The 22,789-nt window shown below is 38.9% G+C and overlaps 1 protein-coding gene across 2 annotated transcripts; it reads right to left on the bottom strand.

Annotated features, from left to right (window-relative positions):
* Positions 3,140-22,711, bottom strand: ARV1 (ARV1 homolog, fatty acid homeostasis modulator). 2 transcript variants are annotated; one of them, XR_002436430.1, is made up of 6 exons: positions 22,579-22,711; positions 16,498-16,617; positions 15,302-15,455; positions 13,631-13,855; positions 11,824-13,184; positions 3,140-6,215 (listed from the first exon to the last, which is right to left on the bottom strand). XR_002436430.1 is itself a non-coding variant. In XM_021390049.1 (5 exons), exons 1-5 carry the CDS (start codon positions 22,675-22,677, stop codon positions 13,078-13,080), a joined length of 705 nt encoding a protein of 234 aa, XP_021245724.1. In that variant the 5' UTR covers positions 22,678-22,711; the 3' UTR covers positions 3,140-13,077. The 2 variants fall into 2 exon arrangements, 1 of the variants encoding a protein (XP_021245724.1); XM_021390049.1 differs by having other exon boundaries at positions 3,140-13,184.

The following is a 22,789-nucleotide window of genomic DNA, read 5'->3' as shown; positions in this document are numbered from 1 at the left end:
TACATGCAGCTTCAAGTCAGACTTTGGTTATGTGCATGATTGAACAAGCTGCATTACTACAGAAGCCCAGTGCTTTCAGTCCAAGCCACACAACAATGCCTTTCACATTTTTCCTCTGTAATCCCAATTTACATGTCTGCGTTTTCTTCTTGCTCTCCAGTTTGACCAGCAGGTCCTGGTTCAGCTATGCTGGTCTCTTGCCTTTGTTTCCTGATTTCCTCCACCTAGGGATGGAGAGCTTTTATGCCCCAAGGAAAGCTTCCATAAAGATCTGCCAGCTCTGCTCTGCTCCCTTGTCCTTGAGGACAGATTCCCAGGGGGTTTTGTTTCCCTGAAGAGCTGGAAGGTGGCATTCCTAAAAATAAGCTTCCCGATTTTACTCGTCTGATGTCCCTCAAGAGCTTGAACACCACCACTGCATGCTCACTAGAGTGCAGGCAGCCTCCAATCCTGATGTCACCAATCAGTTCACTCATGCTGGTGAGCAACAGGTGCAGCACTGCATCCTCCCTGGTGGGGTTGTCTATTACCTGGCTCAGGAAGTTATCCTCGATACATTCCAGGAGCCTCCTGGATTGCCTACATTTTCATCAGTTCTCTCTCCACTAGAAAGAATGAGCAAAGCTGGAAACAAAACAACTGATTTCACTTTGTTTTCTGTAAAGACTACAGCCTTTTTAGCAGTTTGCTCTAGAAAAGAGTTGAGTCCAAGTCTGGCATACTACTGCAGTAATAAAATGAGGACAGCAGCTAGTTAAAACAATGAAAATGAATTACATGTCAGTGAGTACTTATGAAAGGATCCTTGGCTGACTCACTTCTGCTGCATCTCACAGTGAATGAGTGTTAATGTTTAGTCATCTACACAGTCACTGAGGCTGCAATGTACAGTGAACTCTAAAAGATGGGTAAGAATGCACCTCTTGCATCTTCAGTCTCCCTCCTTTGTCACAGCTGTGTATCTCACCACGACATGGGAAATGCATGCTCTCCCACCAGACCTAGCTGTGCTGGATGCAGGCACACCTGGTGAGAGAAAGCAGACTGGGGCTGTGTGGCAGATGGGAGCCCTCAGCCAAAGGAAAGCTTCACAGATGCTTCTGAAAACATGAGACAAGATTTTTTCATTCTGTTCAAATACAGTGTTTATTACCAAGTGAATACCATGCAACTCGTAGGCCGCATGGTCAGCTTAGCTGATACTGCTTTGGAGAAGGCTGGCAAGAAAGCAGGGGTAACATCCTGCTGCTCAGAGATAGAAAACTTAGTAAAGTGGTTAAGAAGGTAATCTACCATTGTGAACTCTTCACTAGTCTTCCTCCAGAGTGTCCACATGTGGGGTAAAAGGATTAGAAGTAGGGAATTACCAGGTCTGTTTCAGCTGTTTGAAGGCTTTTTGACAACATACCTTCATTTTATTGCTATGACAACTGCAGTCATATGGTCATAATTAAATCACAGTTTAGTTTTGAAATGTTCAGAGTCTGCAAACAGAGAAGAATCTTGAAATAGTGCTCTACTCAAGAACTCAAGGATGGCTGATGCTTGACAGCTATAAGAGATGGCATTTAGGTCCAACTTCAGCTCCTGGTGAATTCTCTGTCAGTTCTATTGATTTTAGTGGGACAGAACTGGAAGCAGGGATCTTTTCCTGAAATCAGAACCGCTGCTGCATGGTATCTCCAACAACCTATGCTGACATGGGAGAAGTATTCAAATAAGCAGTGCAAGTATTTTCAAAGGTGATGTGGTGAAAAGTGCCATAGTTGACCATTTCAATAACCTGTAAAAAAGATTAGTGTTGCTTCACAGAAAGTTCTCCAGTAAAGGCGGAACAAAGCTGTACTCTCTGTTTACAGATGGCTTGGAGTCATCATTCAGTTTGCTTTCTAAAGATGAGGTTTTAATGCAAGATTTGGCCATGTGAAATTGAAAGACTGGGGGTATGATAATGCACAGAATTTGCAAATGATAATTTAGTTCCTAATATAGGCAACCAAATTATTTTCCGCAGCCTTATAAAATAAGTTGATTTTTAAAAAAAGTTTATATTTCCTTGTAAATGATTAAGTTTGCAAAGTTTTAAATGCAGCAGTGTAGCAAAAACCCCAGAATCTGTGTAAATAAGTTGATCGATATAGTGTCTATTTACTAAGCCGAGGCTTTGCCTTGCATTTCATCTAGTTAGTTAAGAAACACAGCTAACATAATGACTGCCCATGCACCTTCTGTCAGTCTTTTTGCTATAAACTAAATTTGATGCGACAGAAGTTGTGAAGTTTGTCTGTTTTTGCAAACCTTGTAATAGCTGCTGGTAGAAGAAAGAGACTTAGTGCTGCTTTGGCTGCCAGGATCAAAGGTGAAATTCATGTTTTCCTTTCTGTATGGTCAGCAGCAGCCAGGAAGCAAAAGCTGGGTGGCTGCCTGGCTGCGTGGAGCTCTACAGCAGCCTGGGTGCCTTCTGCATCTTCCCTCATTCTGTCTGCCAGACTAAATACATGTGGGTGGTGTGGGAAGGTGGGAGACTGCAGCATGTCTTTTGGTGAGTTTGAGAACTGGGTGTGTTGCAAGGGAGAAGAGGCTTAGGGGAGACTGGACTAAATGGGATGTTGGAAGGTGTGAGTGTTGTGGTGAGGAATGTCAGTACTTTTGGAGGACAGAGGTACGTGCAGTCTGGAACAAGATGCTTAGACACAAGCTGGTTTCACAAGCTTTGCTGCTCACAACTTGGGGGATTTTTCTTGTCACTTTCCAATAGATTTTAAAATCTGCGTATACACTACTTACTTGTTGTGGTTTTCTAATGTTAAAGTTATTTGTATATGCAGATGCATAGTTTTGCTTACCTGAAAATCATTTTATTTGCCTTGCTGTCTAGCTAAAAGCACTAATTGTATTTAAGGAATTAGATTGTTCTGATTGTTCTGGCAGCAAGGGGAACTAATTTCCTCACTCTGTCATTCAGCTGACTGCTAGTGAGAAATGCGAAATGGGTGGATGAACAGGTGTACCTGCCGGGAGGGGTCCTATCATCAGGTCTGTTTTCTTGCCCAGTGTGCAGCTTTGTGCCTTTGAGCCATTTGGAAAGAATTTACTCCGGTTTTTTTGAGGTCTGCCTGTAAAGAATACATCACAACAATAGTTTCAGGTTCATATTTATTTCCATTTACTACATGCACTTTCTAAGAAAACAACTCCTCAGATGTGTATTTACCATCCATTGTTATATTTGCTGGTTTATCTGAATCTATTAAATTTAACAACACTGCATGACCTAAGGAAATAACTCGTTTTGTTCTTTAAAACGAAAATTAATTAGAAGTAATATAAACTAGAGCTCTGTTTCATTTCAAAAGTATTCTTATATTGATTTTAACATTTTCTGGAAGTTTTAAGGCTCCATACAGTAAGTGGTAAGGCTCCCTACCAAGCTGTTCTGACTAGCTTCCCGGCTATTCTAACTCCATAATCAGCTCTGCAAGCACACAGGGTCTGTTGCAAAGGGCTGGCTTCTTTGGTATTCTGAGGTTAAAAGAATCTGTGAAATCTGTATACATGGTTTGTACACAGTGACAAGCTATCCCAAGATCAGATTGTCTGGAAGAGCAGACATAGCTCACAGTGTAGATTTCCTCAAGGGCAGATGTAATTGATTGAACTGTAGGTGAGTCTTGATTTGTGCTGGACTGGCGCCTGCTGCTTGCAGGGCAATTAAGCTTCATAAGAAAGCAGCAGTATTAGGTCGAAAGTTCTCACTTCAGAGGGCTAGCAGTGAACTTAGCCATTTGTTTTTAAATGAAAGGGTACTTTTGGAGGAGATGAATATTCACTGCACAAGTCTGTTGCTTTTACTTTTTTGGCTTCCTTTCATCCTTTCTATTCAGGAAAATTCATTAGATGGATGTGGAAACAAACAGCGTTGGGTAATCAGGCCCACATGTGATTTCAGAGGAATGTGCTTTTAGCAATAGAATTTACATTTTTCAGATAAGGCTGGTATGTAATTTAAAGAGACAAAACTATTTGCTGTTGAAATACACAGGCTCGTGACTACTTCCACTGAATTTCTGCCATGGTTTTGAATGCATTAGTGCTACAACATTATTAAGATAATGTAAGATAATGTCTTTAAGATAATGCAATTTTTGAGAATTCTTCAGTGCAAAGTAAGAGGAGAAATCTCTTACAGACTGTGGACTATTAGAAATTAAAACATGTGGCCAGAGCAGACTGCATTGTTTGCTGTTGGGAATTGTCAGTGTGCGGAGTTCAGTTGTGTGTCAGTTGTGTGTCAAACTGCTTTAAGGCAATTTGTGGTAGCAGAAGTAGTTCAATCCTTCTCACAGTGCTAAATATTCTCTTTCAGAAATCTCAAGCATTTCTTCCATGGATCAGAAACTTCCCTGTGATTATCTGGCTAGACACATGAGTAATAGTTTTAGAGCTCTTTTTGGCTCAGGATACCAAGCACTGTCACAAACAATAAATTTGCCTGTCTGCATCCTACCAGCTATAGCTTAAACTGTTCTGACTTGTCAAACAGCAGAACCTTTTAAATCATTTGCAAAAGGGCAACACAGTAAGGTTATTAGTTCACTTACAAAAGCACCTGTAGGATACAGGCAGTAAGTTTTGTTATTTTCTCCTCTAAACTCAACCGTTTACAGTGTCTTCAGTTCAACTGGATCTGGGATTTAACAATGATCTGTAGCACTATTTGTACCAAAAGCTCCACTGCCCACAGTTTCATTATGCCTATGTAAGATACTGGAAAGTTCAAGCACTGCATACAGAGGTGAATTTATAAGAAATGAGGCAAAATTTTGAATAGGAAAAGCAAAAGCTTAGACAGGACCACATGTATAGCCCGTGTTACTAACAACACCATGGACTATTCATGTCATGGAATAAGATTATTTTTGTGTTTTACATTCCACAAAGGGTAAATTACCTAAAGACTGAAACACTTGTTTGGTACTGGGGAGGGCCATTTAATGAGAATCAGCTGAAAAAAAATAACACATTGTTAGGAAGGACATTCACTTCTCATAGTACAAGAATATCAAAACCCTGTTACCATTTGTTATTTTTTTGTCTTCTGAATACAGGACACCTACATTCTGAGTCCGGATATTCCTTCATGCTTCTGTGTAATATTGTACAAATAGAAGAGAATCTTTTCTAGTATATTTGATTTACTCTAGCTCTTCTTGACAGATATTTAGTCACATTGCTCAAATTGGAGAAGTATTCCTAGAAATACAATGTATCACAGAATATAACCTGCAGAGATAAATGGAATATACAGCACTTACATAGCATATATTATTTATACCTCTTTGTGTGCATTTTTTTTACGAGGAAAAAAACATTTATGAACAAACCCCGAGTGTATTTTGAGGACAATCACTGCACTTGCATCAAGGATTAAAATTTAATGACAAATGAGTGTGGTAGAAACTTGTGGTAATCTCTGGGGCGGTGGGGGAAGGAATTCTCCCATCTGTTTTATGTATTTCGTTTATCTTGCCTCATGTCCTTTTCTGTAGGATTTGCTTAAGGTCTGAGTTTTCATATGTAAATAGATTTGTCTTGTCTTCAGTGCTTTCTGTGATCACACAATGGGACTTCTTTTCCCCGTGCCACTTATCGCTAGCCAGTCATTCACAAAGTCCTTTCTATTTATGTTGCAAATGGAGAATTGTTCTACTCTTTGAATATAACTTCTCATAGAGAATAAAAATCTTTTCTCTGCCTTGAAATGCAGGTGTGTAGAGAAAAATACGTCAATCAGTATTAGAGAAGCCAAGCAAATACAAAAAAATTTGTAAGAGAATCCGATTAAAAGTGTGCTGGCTATAGAGACTTAGACTACAATTCTTTTACAAATTAAAAGGGTGTTTGTACAGGCGCGTTTATTATCCTGAAACAGAGATCTCAATTCACCATGTCCAATCCTTGCGTTCCACTCTAAAATAGATGCTCTAGTTTTCAGGCAATGATTGTATTTTTGTTTCAGCTTAACTGTGTGTAAGCCAACCTAAAAGCCCTGACAAGAATTCCATAGTAGATTAAAATAAATAAGGTAGTCTGTACCTCTTTTAAAGTCCTATATACATTGCAGTTCTACAGCTAAGGAATCTGGGTGACAGATTTTACTGTTTCTGCCCTAGCAAAGCTGTTGCAGGAGGTAGCAGAGACTTTGAAGAATGCATCTGGAAAATAAAAACAGGAAACTACATTATTAAAAATCAAGCCACCATCTTCACGTTGAATTCCTCATGTAAATCTTACATTTTCACGAAATCATATTGCTTGAATAAACTGTCACAGTTTAAAGGCTGAAAAACAATTGGTCATCAAAGTGCCACTGCACATAACGAAATCTAACAGGTCTCCTAATCTAGGACAGACAGCTTAACTTGGGTCTCACAGACAGGATCTCTGGCTGCCAGCCCTAACAGAGGAAGGACGAGATCACCTCTGGATTCCCTTTTAGCCCTGATACTGTGGAAACAGATCACTTCCCACCAATAGAAGCAGAGTCAGCTGCCTGCTCAGGACAAAGCTGCACACTCAGGAACAGCTGTTGTGAGGAGTTGAGAGGAGCCAGCACTTTTCAGTATAATGGCATGAAACTGCAGATGGCTATCTTCCACTCTGCCATTATAAAGAGGAAGAAGCTGTGCATGAGAACTTCCTGTTTTGCTGTCCTCCATCAGGACAGAACGTAAAGGATTAAAAGCCTCTCTGAACTTACTATCAAAGAGCTCCTGCAGCTGAACTAGATTAGCATCACCACGTTGGCATTTTTTTTTAATGAAAGCAGATAGGTAACAATGAGGGAAGGCAGAAATGATCTGAATGCATTTTTTGATGCTGTTTTATCAAGGAGTTGTTTTTAATCTGTCTACCTTTGCTGAACAAATACTTCATTTATCAGCACTGTCTTATTTTCATATTGCTCTCTCCCAGGATGGAATGTGTTTGAGATGGGTTATGGTTTCCTAGCTGTGTAATCTGCCATTTCCACATTACAAAGAAAGAGAAATGTCCTCAAATGGAAACAGAGACCCTTGGTATTGAAAAAGCTGATAATCAGTATGCTCAAAATGACATATTTACTTATGCTCTCTATCCTAAGAAGTCTAAACCAATTTTCCTGATTCTGGCAAGTCACTTTATTATGCAGTTGACACTTTCTTCATCCTAGTTATTATTACATTATAGTTGGCTTTTGATTTCTGTTGATGAAAAGAATGCTGTAGTCCTATTGAGAGAAAAAGATGCTATCTCTGCTGTAGCCAAGACAGGATGCGTCAATGGCTTTGAAGGTTAGAACCAAAGCCTTACACTGGAAGTGAAGTGAGAGACCAAAGAAGGGATCAAAGCTGAAGAACGATGCATGTCTGACAGCATCAGAAGGGCTATAAGTATCCATGGCAGGAAAAGGCTACAAGGGTAAAAACCCTCATGGATGCTTACAAACAGAGTGAATGGACTGTTTACAAGGAGAGAATGTAAGCTGAGTAGAAGTGTTTCTGTATCAACATTTTGCTTTCTTGTTTACATTTATGCAATGCTACTGTATTAATTTACAAAAAAGATACTAATAGTAATATTTTTTCAAAAAACAATTTTTATGCAAGACATACCTGTCCTTTCCACCTCAAAGCCTCATACTGTCAAAAAATTTTTCCTTCCAGATAGCTGAAAGTAAGATGAGTTAATGCGTCAGCTACCACCCCTTCAATTTTATTGAACCAATTTCTGATTTATTTTGGCACATGTAGCTGCAATAACTTAAAATTTCTGATAAGAGATTCATGATTTGCAGTATATGCCCCTAAAAGTCTGCGTATGTGTAGGTATGTATGTACTCTGAGCAAGGCTCAGAATTAAGGCTGCCTTTAACATAACAAAGAAGAATTCTTTGAACATGTCAACTTCGATATTCATATTCTATGGCTCCTGGCATGTCTGTTTCAATATCTGACATTCATGGTGTTGACTGACTCCCAGAAACCTGCAGCTGAGAGGACTTAATGCTTTTCATCTCTTTAAGCAGACAACAACAATTTAATCCCTCCCCAAATCCTATGATGATGGAGGTGAAATCATTTTATGGAGATACATACATAAACGAACACAAGGTCAAGGTCACACTCGTAGTTGGTCTCATATTCACGATAAGTGTTCAGGTCTTAATTCATGTCCCTACTCCTCTGCTCACATAGCTGTGACGTGCACTACTGTGCATCCTGTGGGCAATTCTTTTGCCTAAAAACGTATTCAAAATTACAGTTAGAGATGATAAGAAAATTTGGGGGTCTTGTCCCTGGAGGCATTCAAGGCCAGGCTGAATGTGGCTCTGGGCAGCCTGGTGGTTGATGACCCTGCACACAGCAGGGGGGTTGAAATGAGATGATCTTTGAGGTCCTTTTCAAGCCGGACCATTTTATGATTCTATGATACTTTAAACCACCGTTTTACACAGAAAGGAGAGAAAAATAAAAAGTAAGAAATCTGTAATTCTAATGAATAGCAATTAAAATGTAATCGGCAGTATTTGCTAGGTAGTAGTTGCTTTGCAGGCCTGCTCTTTATTTATACAGTGCTCAAGAGAACTCTACAAATATATACAGGAGATCATATTTAAGGAAAAGATTTTACAGAACTCTTCAATTTCACGTCTTCTTTCCAGCCACCTCTGTAATATAGTAAGCACTACTGGAAAGACTAAGAAGGTCAGAACAGCATTATAAATGAGGAGAGAATACAGATATCTCATCATATACTCCTTCCTGCAAATTCTAACTGTGGCAACCTGGGTTTCAAATTAATTCAGTGACAAAATTCCTATTGACTTTTAGCATTGAAGTCACTTGTTCCCTATGCCTTTTGCCACACAGTTTTTTAAAAAACTCAGAATTATCACCGTTTGCATGGCCATTTATGTCTTAAATAAGGTGTCATACTAAAGTAATATGCATTTCCTAGCTTTCCTAGTGAAATTGTGAATTAACTTTGTAATAAAGTCAGGAAACAATTATTTTGTGGGCTGACTTTGATCACTAAGTTCATTTAAACATTTCTCCAAACTGTAAATGAGTAATACTTTGATTTAGAAGCTTGGAGATGTTACAAAAAAAAAAAAAAAAAAAAAAAAAAAGATGATGTACTAACAGTGCGTTTGTGTTCCTTCCAGTTCTGGAAACAACAGTGCTTTACTCTTAAACTCCAGATGGCACTGCGGTGCTTAATATTACTCACTTGGGTGAGAACTGGATTGGAAAAATGCAAATTCCTGAAAAACAATAGCTTTCTTGTTTTAAGAGAAATCAGCTGCTAATAGTTTTCCAGTGCAGATGGATATTTTACTTTCAGTTTTATGAATACTGGGATAACAAATGGCAGCTTGTGTGCTGGAGATAGGATGGGTTGTGTAAGAAAGGACTCACTTGTCTATGCTTGAATGAGGTCATAAGGGTAGTAGCCTTTTCCTCACCAGTAAAACCGAAGGCAACACATACTATTGCTGTGAACAGGAAGGGCTATGCAACAGCTGAGATCATCCATTCATTCCACAATTGATTCTATCAATTTCTGTATTATTAGCTGGAAAAAGTGTATTTACAAGGATGGAGTGCAAACTGCTGAAATAATGAGGTTATCAGTAACTTCTTTAGGGAAAGTCATTGGCTTTACTGTTTGGAAGATACCCTTTGTCATTTGTCAACGTTGCCACTTAGACGATGGCAAGAATATCTGCTAGAAACAATATTCTTCTTTCATGTTCAACCTTAGAAATATTTAGGAGTATGATGTTCATTTGTTTAATCACATACTCATACTGTTTTATACTATATCCATAATAGATCCATCTTTTCTTACATTAACATTTCTTAAGATTATACTCCCCCTTTCTTTTAAATGATCTTCTCAATTCTTCCTGTCACCTACATTCTTTTAACTATTTAACTTTTACTCCAATTCTCTACTGTTGTATAGAGTAATTTCTAAATACTTGACCTATGGACCCAGTTAAAGTTCACAGCTCTCACTGGATAATCACTAAACCTTGGCACAACCTAAGTCTAAATAACATCACTGTTTGCTTTGTACACTTCATCTGACAGAATTCTGGACTTATTTCCTTCTCCTATAGGCCATGATATCCTATTGGATTCTGAGCAAAACTCACTTCATTTCTCTGATCTTTGCTTTTCTTTTTTTTTTTTTTTTAACTAAGTAAATCCTTACATGCAAGTTAATGAAACAATATCAAGATATGTAGGAAGGGCAGCCTATTTTTAATACATTTTTCTAGCACAGATGACTATTTCATTACAAAAAAAAGTTTAAGAAGCATGAGATGAAAAGACAAAAAAGAATAAACGTGAGAGAGACATGACTATTTTAAACAGATAGGACCTTAAAATAGTCTAGGTTTTCTCCGAAGCACTATAAGGGACCCTTTCCCAAATGCATCAAAAATGCAGTCCTCAACACACATACACGCAGAGAAAATCCTCAAGTTCATACTAGATTTGTGGAATATTAGTGCACTTGTCACACTAACTCCAATACACTAGTAACCATAAAATCATACAAGGCAGAGCGCCCTGTGTGACTAGATAATAATGATGCCTCTGAAAGACTGAAAGCGTGTTTTGTCCATGGCTGCATAGCTATTTTTTTTTTCCTCCTTCCTCAAAGTTGCATAAGAATAATGATGGTTCCTGATAGCATTGCAGAGTGCATAGCTGAGATATTATCAGCCCGCGTGACACAAGATATAAGCACTTCTTTGGAAGTGTTCATCTCTATTCTAGGTCTACTAAAGAAGTTATTTTGGGACACTTTTTGAGTTTTATTTTTTAATTCTAAATCAGCTTTAAGAAAATTTATATACATTCTATTTACAAATTTTGCTTCTGGATTGGTAATATTTACATTACTTGTAATACAAAAAGTTTTCCTTGTATGCACAGGAAGCTGGTAAATACCGCATGAGAGCTACAATAACAAATGGGGTTCGACTCAGCAGACACCAGCATTTTCCTAGTGCATATTCTTGTCACCCTCTCTGCTGCAGCAGAACTGCATCCCCTCTTTCACTATGGGCAGAAGGTGCAGGAAGGAAGTGAAAGCAGGCCAAACTTGCATCCCTGAAGCTTTTCTAAAATATTTACTGCACTTTCCCATTTCAACTTCTCAAACTGCAGCATATGTTGCAACAATGTGTCTGGCAGTGTAGGAAGACAACTCCTCAAAGCACCATCAGCAATGTACTGTTTTTAAAAAGATTATGGGGGAGGAGTACCTCTCCAAATCGAATCATGCAAAGTAAAGCATGTTCTAAATACCAAGTTGCCAAAGTTGCTACAGCAAGGTGGATCCCTCATACACCTTCACAACTATGTGCTTACTGGAACAGTTTTGGTGTTGACCAGTCTTGTGCAGTTAAATGGAGTTACACTTCCTTTTTATTTTTTATTTTTTAAACCTTCTCTGACCGGCCACACCATCACCTGCTCAGAAAGATGCCAGTTTTAACAAGTAGTACATACCTGGTGCTGGCCTCTGATCCTCAGTGGAAGAAAAGAATTAGCAACCCTTTGCTTTTCTAACAGAGTAACTTAACACAGCCTGTGTAGTTGCAAGGGTTTTAATGTCCAGTGTCTTCTGTGATCATCATCTAGACCTACTCTAAACCTGTTCCTAGTTAACTTGGAAGATGTTGCAAAATTTTAACTAATGCATTTTGCAAAACATAGATAGGAGACTGTACCTGAGAAAAATGAAAAAGCTAAATAGTACCTGTAGACAGTACAGCCTTCCAGAACTGAAGCAGGAAAATTAAACATTGGATGAAACATAACGGAAACCATTCTGCAGAAGATTAGGTCAGTGTCCTAACTAGTGCCTTGAGAAAACCAATTCTGCCAGCTCCTTCATGGGCCATCTATCCCTCTCCTTGCCTGTGAAGGAAAAACGTGCAGAACTTCTGTAAGTGTCTCCTTATTAATACTTTCCAAACCTTGTCTCTTTTTTCTAGAAATACTACTACATAAAAGAACATTGCTGAGCACCCTTATATTTCATGAAATGAAATATGAAATGAAATCACATAAAATTCAAAGCCAGTTAAAACTGTACTTCCTAGAGATTACTCTAGAACTAGGTATTTTATTATTTTGGATTATTTATATAAACATTCCAGAGAATGAAACTTAGTTTTTCTGGTCTAGTTTCAACCTGCAATACTTGCCTTTCCTATTAAAAAAAAAAAAAAATCTGTTTGCACATGTTTACTTCTATCTGAAATCTGTCTGTGCTGAAATATCAATTTTGGCTTTTACATTTTTCCACTGATTCTTTTCCTTCCTCCTAAGGGAACAATTCATCCCCCTCTTTCTGCCAAAACGCAGCGATTGCTTGCAGTGCTGAAATTTTTTTAGCATACCTTTTTTATTCCAGTCAGTTATACAGCCAGATTTATAAAGCTCTTAGGATAGTGAAATGTTCATATTTTTAATAGAAAAATAAGCTAAGGTGGAAGTTTCATTGCTCATCACATTAAGCAGCCAAACTTCCAAGTGGTTCTCATTTTAGCTCATCCTCAAACTGTCTACTAAAATTTTTATTATTGATCATCATCATCATCGCTATAAAAACAGTGTCTTCAGAGTCTGCTGGCAGAGATCTTTCTTAGCCAAGATCTTAGAGGTGCAGGCGCTGATCTCTTCTCTCTGGTGACAGCAACAGGAGTTGAGGGAACAGCATGGAACTGCATCAGCAGAGGGTCAGGTTGGGTGTTAAGAAATGGTTCTTCAACAGAGGGTAACTCCAGCACTGGAACAGGCTCCCCATGGCAGTAGTCGTGGCCCCAATCTGCTGGAATTCAAGGAGCACTTGGACAAGGCTCTCGGACATAATGTCTGAATTTTGGGTAGTGCAGTGTGGAGCCAGAATTGGACTGTCGTCCCCTTCCAATTCAGGATATTCTGTGACCCTCCTCATTTGAAAATGATCATCACTTTGTTCATATTTTTTTAGGTCTGAGCTGACATTTCAAAAGTCCCATCCCATTTTCTGGACCAAGCAGACCACACCATATTCCAAAATTAATCCAAAGAAAATAGCCAACCAAGGGAACATTCGGTTCAAGTTCAATGTAACTGCAAAAGAAAACAAAGCAAGTTTATTGATTTCCATCTAATACCACAGGAACAATGCGAGAATTCATACTAATTTGTATGCGTAAGAAATCACACAAATCTGTTAACATCTTATTTCCAAGTTCATGCATAAAATTAACATGAAACACTCATCTTCCAGACACGCAAATAATTCTACTCTATGTTTTGATGATCCACGCTGAGGTGTCTCAAACTATAACTGATGGATCTGATGATTTTAATACAGTATACAGAAAGAGATGATGATAAGTTGTTTTTTCCTATAATTCACTTAATATGAAATCTAAACATCATTTTAGGCTAGAGCTTTTTCATCACACACCTCATATTGATTAAAAAAATATAACAATAGAAATTACTTATCTATCAGCTGCATTTTCTCACACATTCCATACAAATAATACAGTAATAAAGCAAAAATGTACCTCTAATTGCCTGAGAGTTTGATATCAAGACAAATACTTTTATAAATACAAGGCACAAAGGCGTGTAGTCATGTTCCCAAATAACAGCTGGAATTAGCAAAAGCTTTCCATAGCTGGACAACAGCAGTGCTTTGAAAAGTAAAATGAAGTCAGACTTTGTTTTTAGCATCTTGGGTCTTCTCCACCACAAGGCAATAAAGATGCCAACCAAAAATGAAGTTTGTTCTAAGAGACAATAAGAGAAGTTGAAAAGTGAAAACAAAGCACAAAAATAAAGTCATTTTTGATACATTCCAATGAAATGATGCATCTCAAAATGCAACCGAGCCACTGCTATTTAAAAGACACATGCAAACATGAACGTGATCTGCATCTCCTATGTTCACTTTAATAGCCATACATCATTATTACTTACTTAAACCAATTCAGTATCATTACATTCAAAATTATCCTATCACAAAATTCTACTTGCAAGATCGTCATACTTGTAATTTCTAACGTCATGCAGCACAGGCACATGAAACTCTTTTTAACAAAAGGCAAAGTTTTTATTTTGTGCTGTTGGTTTTTTTTTTATTCTGTCTGTTAGCCAGTAAAACAGAGCCATCAATACATTCCCTTTTTCAAAAGGTCACCTGCAATGAACTCTTTCATGCAGCATAAGGAGGAACACTAAGGTGAAAATATCATTGAGCTATTCTTGATACCTTGTCCCTGTATAACACTGGAACTTATGCAGACATCAGAGCAACTCTTGTGACAACTGTAATAGTTGAATTACTACTGAAATACAATTTCCAATGTTTTTGCTGACACGCTATGAAAACCTACTAGAGCAACCTAAGAAAATAAATGATTGAAGTTAAATTTTGAACGTCTAAGGGAAATATTTTTATCTGCATGCTTGATTTAAAGAATATCACCTGGAAAAAAAAATCAGAGACTAAAAGCCTTAACCAAAATCAAGCAAATACTCTCCCTGCCTCCAACTGTAGTCTTAGAGCACAGGAGTATTCTTCTTTGGTTGGTTGGTTTTGTTTTTAAAGAGCATTTAGTCACTTTGAAAGAGTTGTCTTTCCTTTTTCAATAAGTTGTAAGCAAAATTCTATGATAACACAGCATCTCCCCACATTATGTGCTGATTTTTAAGTAAGTAAAACCAGCAGAGTCCTTTTAAATTGATTAATATAGAAAGAGGAGCACACACTATTATAGGGAACGTGACAGGCAGTGTATCATGCAAGAGAATGAGGCACAATGTAAACTACTGAGAATGCTAACGTGCTTGAAACAATGATCATATATAAAAACAGGACAATGACAGTACCTAGAGTTTTGCACCTTGGAATAAGACTGTGCTCTATACTAGTCTTCAAGCTATCCAAATGAATTAAGAATGTTTTCTGAATATTGTCACTTTTCAGCGATTTGACATCAAATGCTGATCGTGTCAGTCTGAATATCATACCTGTCTGAACTGTAATCAAGTTTGAAAAGTAAAGGAAGGCAAATTAGAGAGTGTGTGCATAATCATTTAGCCATGCTGGGTTGGACATGACTTCTACTTTATATTAATAATTTTTGCAATGCAGATTTGCTGAAAGACTCCTGAAATTATTGAATGCTTAAGCAGTACACTTGATAGTTACATGAAATAATTATTGTTCTTACCTAAGGAAGCTATACCAAACATTCTATAAAAATCCCATTCCTTGGCATATCTGATTAAGTCATCAGGATCTGTACTTTGGCTAGAATCCTGTAGCTGCAGCCACCTGAGATAAGCTTCACAAAGTAAACAAAATATGCAGAGCTTCCCATGAAACTGGGAAATGAAAGAATAGTAAAAACGTTAGTGTTAAACCAACATAAATTAAAGCACCAATATTAAAAAAAGTATTTAAAATACATTTCTATAGCTCTAAACAAACAATCTCTATAGGATTTTTATACCTGTTTAGAAATATAAGCAAATTACTATGTTGAGTCACTAGTTTAGCAAATAATCTTTTAAACATCAATTAACAAGATAGGGAAATCATAGGGTGTAGAAAACAGCATGGAAGAAAGTATGTAACTGCAGTTTGCAAGGCCTGTTTTCTACTTTTTTTTTTTTAAACTAAGAAAGCTGTTTCAATTAGGAATATAAAACAAAACCGTGCTGTAGCTAATAGAACTATCCTATCAAAAGGTTCAGCGAAAGGGCACATACTCCATTCAGTGAACTGGTTCACACAGCCTGGTTTCTGTTTTTCCCTGGGACAACCTGCATCTTTACAAAAAGCTGATAGTGAAGTGATACCAAAAACATTTCTTAGTTGAGGAACCAACAGTAAATGGAGCAATATAAACAAACTACATTTAAAAGTATCCTCTGAAGTGACTGCAAAAATGATGTCATGAGGGTTCATTCTTAGTGTATCTCAATATTAAACTCAGTCTGTATGCCAGTGGAGTTAGAGTAAACTCTCATTTTAAATATATTTAAACAAACCAATATGCTATACTATATAGCTCATTTCAAAAATAATCGTTTCCAGTAGAAATTCAAGTTGGAAATGAATTTGAAATAAGATCCTTCTCTTCTAATGAGTCCAGTTAGGACTTTCTTTAATATGTAAGATGGTAGCTGGTTCTGATGGTATTGTGGAGACAGTAACTCTCTTGGCAATGGCTAGAGTTTGAGCCTACATGTGTTCTATTCACAGTACTAGACCCACAATCTGTTTGAGAACAAAACTAGTTCAGCTTGCTGGTTTCTGTGGAAGGGAACAGACCCTGAATTTAACACCTATTTCAACCAATGTATCAAACCCAAGTATTACCTTTAACCTAAAAATTCACAAAGTAGAGGCATAGCAACTTACATTTATCTTTGTATTGAAAAGAATGTGTCTGTATGCTTGTGCTTTACATAAAATAGCATTAATCAAGATGATAACAGGATCATACTCAATATATTTATCCACAGGTTTCTGGCACGATTTCTGAAAGTCACAAAATAACAAGAATTAGAAAGAAAAGAAAGCAAGAGTTCACGAAATGCTCCTGAGCTTAGCACAAATGCATAAATACAAAGCAGCTATTCAATTCATATTAGTTTTTCCTTAATGTAATCTTTATTTTCAATTGGTTTTTAATTCATCCAGAAAAATTGCTTTTTTTACCCTTTGACACTACAGTCGATATAAGTATTTCCATTATAAACCAGAAAGATACACCACCTACATTCATAGGCTTCTGATTAATACAGATCAACAAACGATGAAGGACGTACTTATCATTTCATTTATCATTTCCTTCTTTTAAAAGAAAGATATGCTTTATCTCCTACCCTACCTTTTTCTTCCTTTCAAGAAAAAAATGTATTTTTTTTTCTTGTTGCACTGTTCTTCCATACTGGTAAATAGTCCAGTGTTTCAATTCATTTTTCATTACTGAACAAACAAATATCAATACATTTAGAATACTTAAAATGTAGTTTTCACACACAGATATAGCTGAAAAGTCAGAAGTTGCTACTGACGGGTGGTAAAACATGGAGAAAATACTTCTCCAATGCATCTGCTGATTCCTGCTGTGCCTCCTAGAGGTTATTTCACCGAGCCCACTGGGAATAGGTTGTCATCAGTCACTTCATATTCATTGACTAACCTGGATGGGTACTCTCTCCTTGACTTGAGTTAATGAGAGGAGCTAATAAAATTATCTTATTGTAATTGTGAACAGAACAGTCTTAGAAAAGGCTCAACCAGCAGTCCTGAAGGGAAAATAACTTCTAGGAGAGAGCAGAGGAGCAGCAGCAATTGGTCACAGCAGCCACTTCAGCTCAAAAAAGGGCACCTGCAGAAAGCTGCAAGTCTGCAGGCCTGCTTTCTCCTGCTACCATTCCACCAGCTCTGCAACTTGCCTTCTCTAGCTTGTCCTGAGCTAATTCCACTCCCCTAGGCCTACACATGAGCTGCCATGCTCAGAGTGCAGAAGTCATAGAAACGATCCTTATTTCCATTTCAATGAGCTCACAGCTCTATGCTGCCAGAACAGAAATCCATGCGCAGCAGCTTTCTGAAACATAGCCACAGTCAAAAATGCAGCATGAGACAACATGAAGCTGCAGGCAAGCTTCATGTCAATTTGACAGTGATTCCTTGTGTCCAAAGTAAACTTTGCCTTGCTATTTATCAGAATTACTATTGGAGAAGTTAAGCATGCAAAAATTCACTAGCAGACTGACTTAAACACCCAACATCTATATAAAAAAAAAACATTTGAACAAATGAATACACTGCATAAAGCATCTGAGGAATGCTGCTACCATTAATCAGTGTTTCTTGGTCCCAGAAAATAAAAAAGCAAACTCATTTGGATGAGAAAATACTATGTACAATGACAGTGACAAAGTTAGAAGGAATTAGCTCAAAAATAGATTAATTAACCAGCAGTTTGGTGGATCTAAAATTGAAATCAGAGAGACGGAAGAAAGGACGTAATTAACAGAAGACAACAGCTACATCATTTAATAAGTGAAAAATCTACCACAAAAGAAATTGCAACTATAATTAAAGGCATAGTCTTGCTTCATTTATTCCTACAGGACAATTGTGAACAAATATTCTTACAGGCAGCAATTTACTTATGTCAAATCTCTAGGTTGATGTGGCTCAGGAAAAGTCAAATGCTTAATAAACTTATGCACACAAGCACTGGACAAGCACAAACAAGATGATTCTTCAGGAACACGAGTGCTGTAAAGGTTGGATGAAGAATATCCTAACATGCCCCAGAATTTACAATGCTTTCAACAGTTCTTAAAACTGAACACCTTTAGACTAGGGTCCAAAAGCTTTCTGAGAGGAGTAAAGAACAATCTTTTCAAATTTAAGAGGGTCACAGAATTGCCTGAGCTGGAAGAGGCCCACAAGGATCATGGAGCCTGGTTCCTGGCTCCACACAGCACCACCCAAAATTTAAACCCTATGTCTTAGAGCAATGTCCAAACACAGCTTGAACTCCAGCTCTTGGAACTGTGCCCACTGCCCTGGGCAGCCTGTTCCATGCCCACTGACCTCTGGTGCAGAACCTGTCCCTAACCCCCAGCTGCCCCTCCCCTGACACAGCTCCATGCTGTTCCCTCGGGCCCTGTCGCTGTCACAGAGAGCAGAGCTCAGCGCTGCCCGTCCACTGTGAGGAGCTGCAGCCGCCATAAGGCCTCCCCTCAGCTCCTCTGCTCTGGGCTGAACATAACCAGGGACCTCCACCGCTCCTCTCATACCTCCAAACCCTTAGCCATCTTCCTAGCCCTCCTTAGGATGCTCTCTGATAGTATGTAGCAGGAGGCTGCTACAAACGAATACTCAAGTAGCAGCATTACCCGCAAGAATAGGTTTAGTGCTGTACAGCTTCTGCCAGCTACAGCCAAATAAATCTAAAGCTGTAAGACTGATGTTTAATTCGGCATACCACTACCAAACATTTAACATTTAACCATCTACTTTGTTTGTGTTGATTTAATGGGAAGAGAATAACTATAGTGTGCCCAGGTGGCCAAGAAGGCCAATGGCATCCTGGCTTGTATCAGAAATAGTGTTGCCAGTAGGAGTAGGGAAGTCATTCTCCCTCTGTACTCAGCCCTAGTGAGGCCCCACCTCGAGTACTGTGTCCAGTTTTGGGCTCCTCACTGCAAAAAAGACATTGAGGCCCTGGAGCGTGTTCAGAGGAGGGCGACAAAGCTGGTGAGGGGTCTGGAGCACAGGCCTTATGAGGAGCGGCTGAGGGAGCTGGGATTGTTCAGTCTGGAGAAGAGGAGGCTCAGGGAAGACCTCATCGCTCTCTATAACTACCTGAAGGGAGGTTGTAGTGAGCTGGGGGTCAGCCTCTTCTCTCTTGTAACTAGTGACAGGATGAGGGGGAATGGCTTCAAGTTGCGCCAGGGGAGATTTAGGCTGGACGTTAGGAAATTCTACTTTTCTGAAAGAGTGGTCAGACGCTAGAACGGGCTGCCCAGGGAGGTGGTTGAGTCACCGTCCCTGGAGATGTTCAAGAAACGTTTAGATATAGCGTTGGGAGACATGGTTTAGTGGGGTTGTTGGTGGTAGGTGGATGGTTGGACTAGGTGATCTTGTAGGTCTTTTCCAACCTAGCTAATTCTATGATTCTACGATTCTATGATTCTATGACTTTTCACAAAAAAGCCAATAAATTCATGTCTGCCTATCTTCTTAAGTTAGACAGAGTCCCATTCTTAATATATTTTATTTCTATTTGAGACTTAACTGTACAAAAGAAGAGTCCTTTTTGCTGACCCAGCCAGTGACCTAGTCAGCGTGAGGTCACTCAGGGACTTGTGAGATCTACAGCACCTCTCACTGCAGAAGACTTGCACGTGCACTGACAATAGACTTACTGGACAAAAGTAAGGCAACAATTCTGACATCATGAGGATATCAAAGAATTGATAAAACTTCAAGAATGAAATTTTCTCCATACCTAGATTTTGGTTATTTTTTTTCAGCTGTAATACTTAAATGTCTGCTGCTAACCTTAAGCACCTAGAAAGCAAGTGTGATAAAAGCCTAACTTCAGCCAAACCAACACAAGCAAATGTTAATTCAGTTCAAGGCCTGATAGCGGACTTTCAGTATCTAAAGGGGAGCTACAGGAAAGAAGGGTATAGACTCCTTAGCAGGGTCTGTTGTGATAGAACAAAGGGAAATGGCTTCAAACTTAACGCAGGTAGATTTAAGTTGGATATAAGGAAAAAGTCTATCACAGTGAGCGTGGTGAGGCACTGGAACAGGCTGCCCAGAGATGCAGTTGATGCCCTGTCCCTGGAGACTTTCAAGGCAAGGCTGGATCAGACCCTGGGCAACCAGGCCTAGCTGTGCATGTCGCTGTTCACTGCAGAGGAGTCGGACTACATGGCTTTTAAAGGTCCCTTTCAACTCTAAGGATTCTGATTCTATAAAAGGCCATGATAAAGGGCCTGAAACATCTCCCGTAAGGCTGCAGAAAAGAAGACTGAGAAGGGCTCTGCTAAATATTTATAGATACCTAGAGTGAGGTAGAAGGCAAATGGACGAGGCCAGGCTCTTCTCGGTGGTGCGTATCGATGAACATAGGAAGTTCCACACAAACATGCAGAAGAACTTTACACTATGGGTGACAGAGCACTGTAACAGGTTGCCCAGAGAGCTTATGGAGTCTCTTTCTATGGAGATATTCGGGACCCAGCTGGATGCCTACCTGTGCAACCTGTTGTAGGGTACCTGCTTTAGCAGAAGGGTTGGGTTGGACTTGATGATCTCTTGAGGTCCCTTCCAACCTCTGCGATTCTGTGATTTTAGTTCGTCAGTTCAGAGTGAAATAAGTACTGGTGCTCACATCTAATCCCCAGTTGTAGTTCTGCTTACTTGCAGACAACAGCAAATTTAGACTATGTGGAAAAAGCACTTCTTTAACAAAAACGGAGCTTTTCAATTTTCTTTGGGCTTTCTCAAAAAAAACGTGTCACTCATCACAACCAGTTCTAAATCAGTTGAAAGGAGCATCTGGATTTCTGCATGTCTTTAAACAGTTTTTAATTTCTTCCTTAAATATGTAATTGATATCTGAAACATGACATTACTCATATATTTCCTTGAGAATATAGATATTCCTTTGATAACTTTCAATATTGCAGAACAGATAGGTCAAATGTGACATCATAAATTCTTTTTGTAGCTTTTCTTTTAAGCTGTTAAATTGAAATTTATAGTATCAGTATCAAATATTCTTACAAGGAAATAGGATAGAGAGATAGGAAATACAAGGAAATAGGATAGGATAGGAAATACAAGGAAATAGGATATACAAGGAAATACAAGGAAATAGGAAATCGGATAAAGATACAAGTGTCCCACTGCTTTTTAACAACAAAAAATCTGGATGATGTCCATTGGTTTTGCTTTCAGTCTGATTACACAACCTTTCCAGATACTTTTCACTTTTTCTCCCTTATGCTAGGAAGGAGTAGCAGCCTGTCACGATGTTTTGATTTCACAAGGAGTAGTTTAAGACAGATAGACTCTTCTCAGGTCAAGTGACCAAACCTTCTAATCTCACCTCAGCCCAGTTTTTGATCTTCACAATTTTTTATCATTTCTACTCTCAGCCCATCTGAGGTGGCCAGAAATGGAGCAGAAGGGTTAGAGCTTATGTGACAACAGCCCCACATAAGAGTAGCTAGGACTAAGACTGAAACTGAACCATGAAAACCCACAACACAGGCACAGAAAACTCTCTGACAGGAATAAGGAAAGACTGGTACAGATCTGGACCTGTATGAAGAAGGGTGGACTCAGTTCCATTTTCCTGGAACAATGTGGTTCAATCACCCTTTCTTTCACTCCGGTCTTTACTCTTACAAAGACAGTTCAGCATTTGTGATTAACACAGCAACTAGGACTTACACCTCCCATCTTTCATGGGACGTCACAGCTCCAGAAGAAAAGGATTTTCTGTCATCAGATGGTTAATTGCTAAGAGAAATGAGCATCATGTACCAGATCCCAGTTTACCTTAGAGATGTTCTTAGCCAAATAACGACCTAAATTGATAACCTGAGTTCACAAGATGTACTGAATCTTATGCCACAGAGCTGCAGGCATAAACACGACGTTTTTGCCTTTGTATCTGACTCATCCTTGAGTCCAAAGAGGTATCTGAAGCTCCATAGCCAAACAAAAGATTGGTGTATAATAACAAAAGCAAATAAAAATCCATTTTTCCCTGTAGCATACAGGTCTGAAGATAGCAGAAATCTATCTCTATCTACCTTGACTACCTTATACCTGAGAATACCTGTTGATGGTTCCAGTTTTCAAATGGTCTCTATTTTTGATTTAAAGGAGGGAATCAACACTACAGCCCCTTCCATCCCAATAAATAAATAAACGTCCCGCCCGACTCACGCAGACGGCGATGCGGAGCACGCCGTGCCGGTAGTCGCGGTAGAGCTCCGCCGCTTCCCTGCTGCACTCGACGCAGCGATAGGCGCCGCGCTCCGCCATCACACACAAACACACAACCCGCCCACCGGCGCCTCTAACCGTCTCGCCTCCGCGATCAGAGGCGGAAGAAGGACGGACCCTCGCCGCGGTGCATGCCGGGAGTTGCGGTTTT

Source organism: Numida meleagris, chromosome 3 (genome assembly GCF_002078875.1).
Source record: "Numida meleagris isolate 19003 breed g44 Domestic line chromosome 3, NumMel1.0, whole genome shotgun sequence".
NCBI lineage: Eukaryota > Metazoa > Chordata > Aves > Galliformes > Numididae > Numida > Numida meleagris.
This window is presented reverse-complemented; position numbering and strand designations above follow the sequence as displayed.

What these genes read in the sequence shown, in the direction of transcription:
- ARV1 (XM_021390049.1), bottom strand. Translation starts at nt 22,677, where the DNA reads ATGGCGGAGCGCGGCGCCTATCGCTGCGTCGAGTGCAGCAGGGAAGCG. An exon ending in TGCTCCGCATCGCCGTCTGC is followed by an intron (nt 16,618 to 22,578) that starts GTGAGTCGGGCG and finishes TGTGACTTTCAG; the next exon opens with AAATCGTGCCAGAAACCTGT. An exon ending in TTTTCAATACAAAGATAAAT is followed by an intron (nt 15,456 to 16,497) that starts GTAAGTTGCTAT and finishes TTCATTTCCCAG; the next exon opens with TTTCATGGGAAGCTCTGCAT.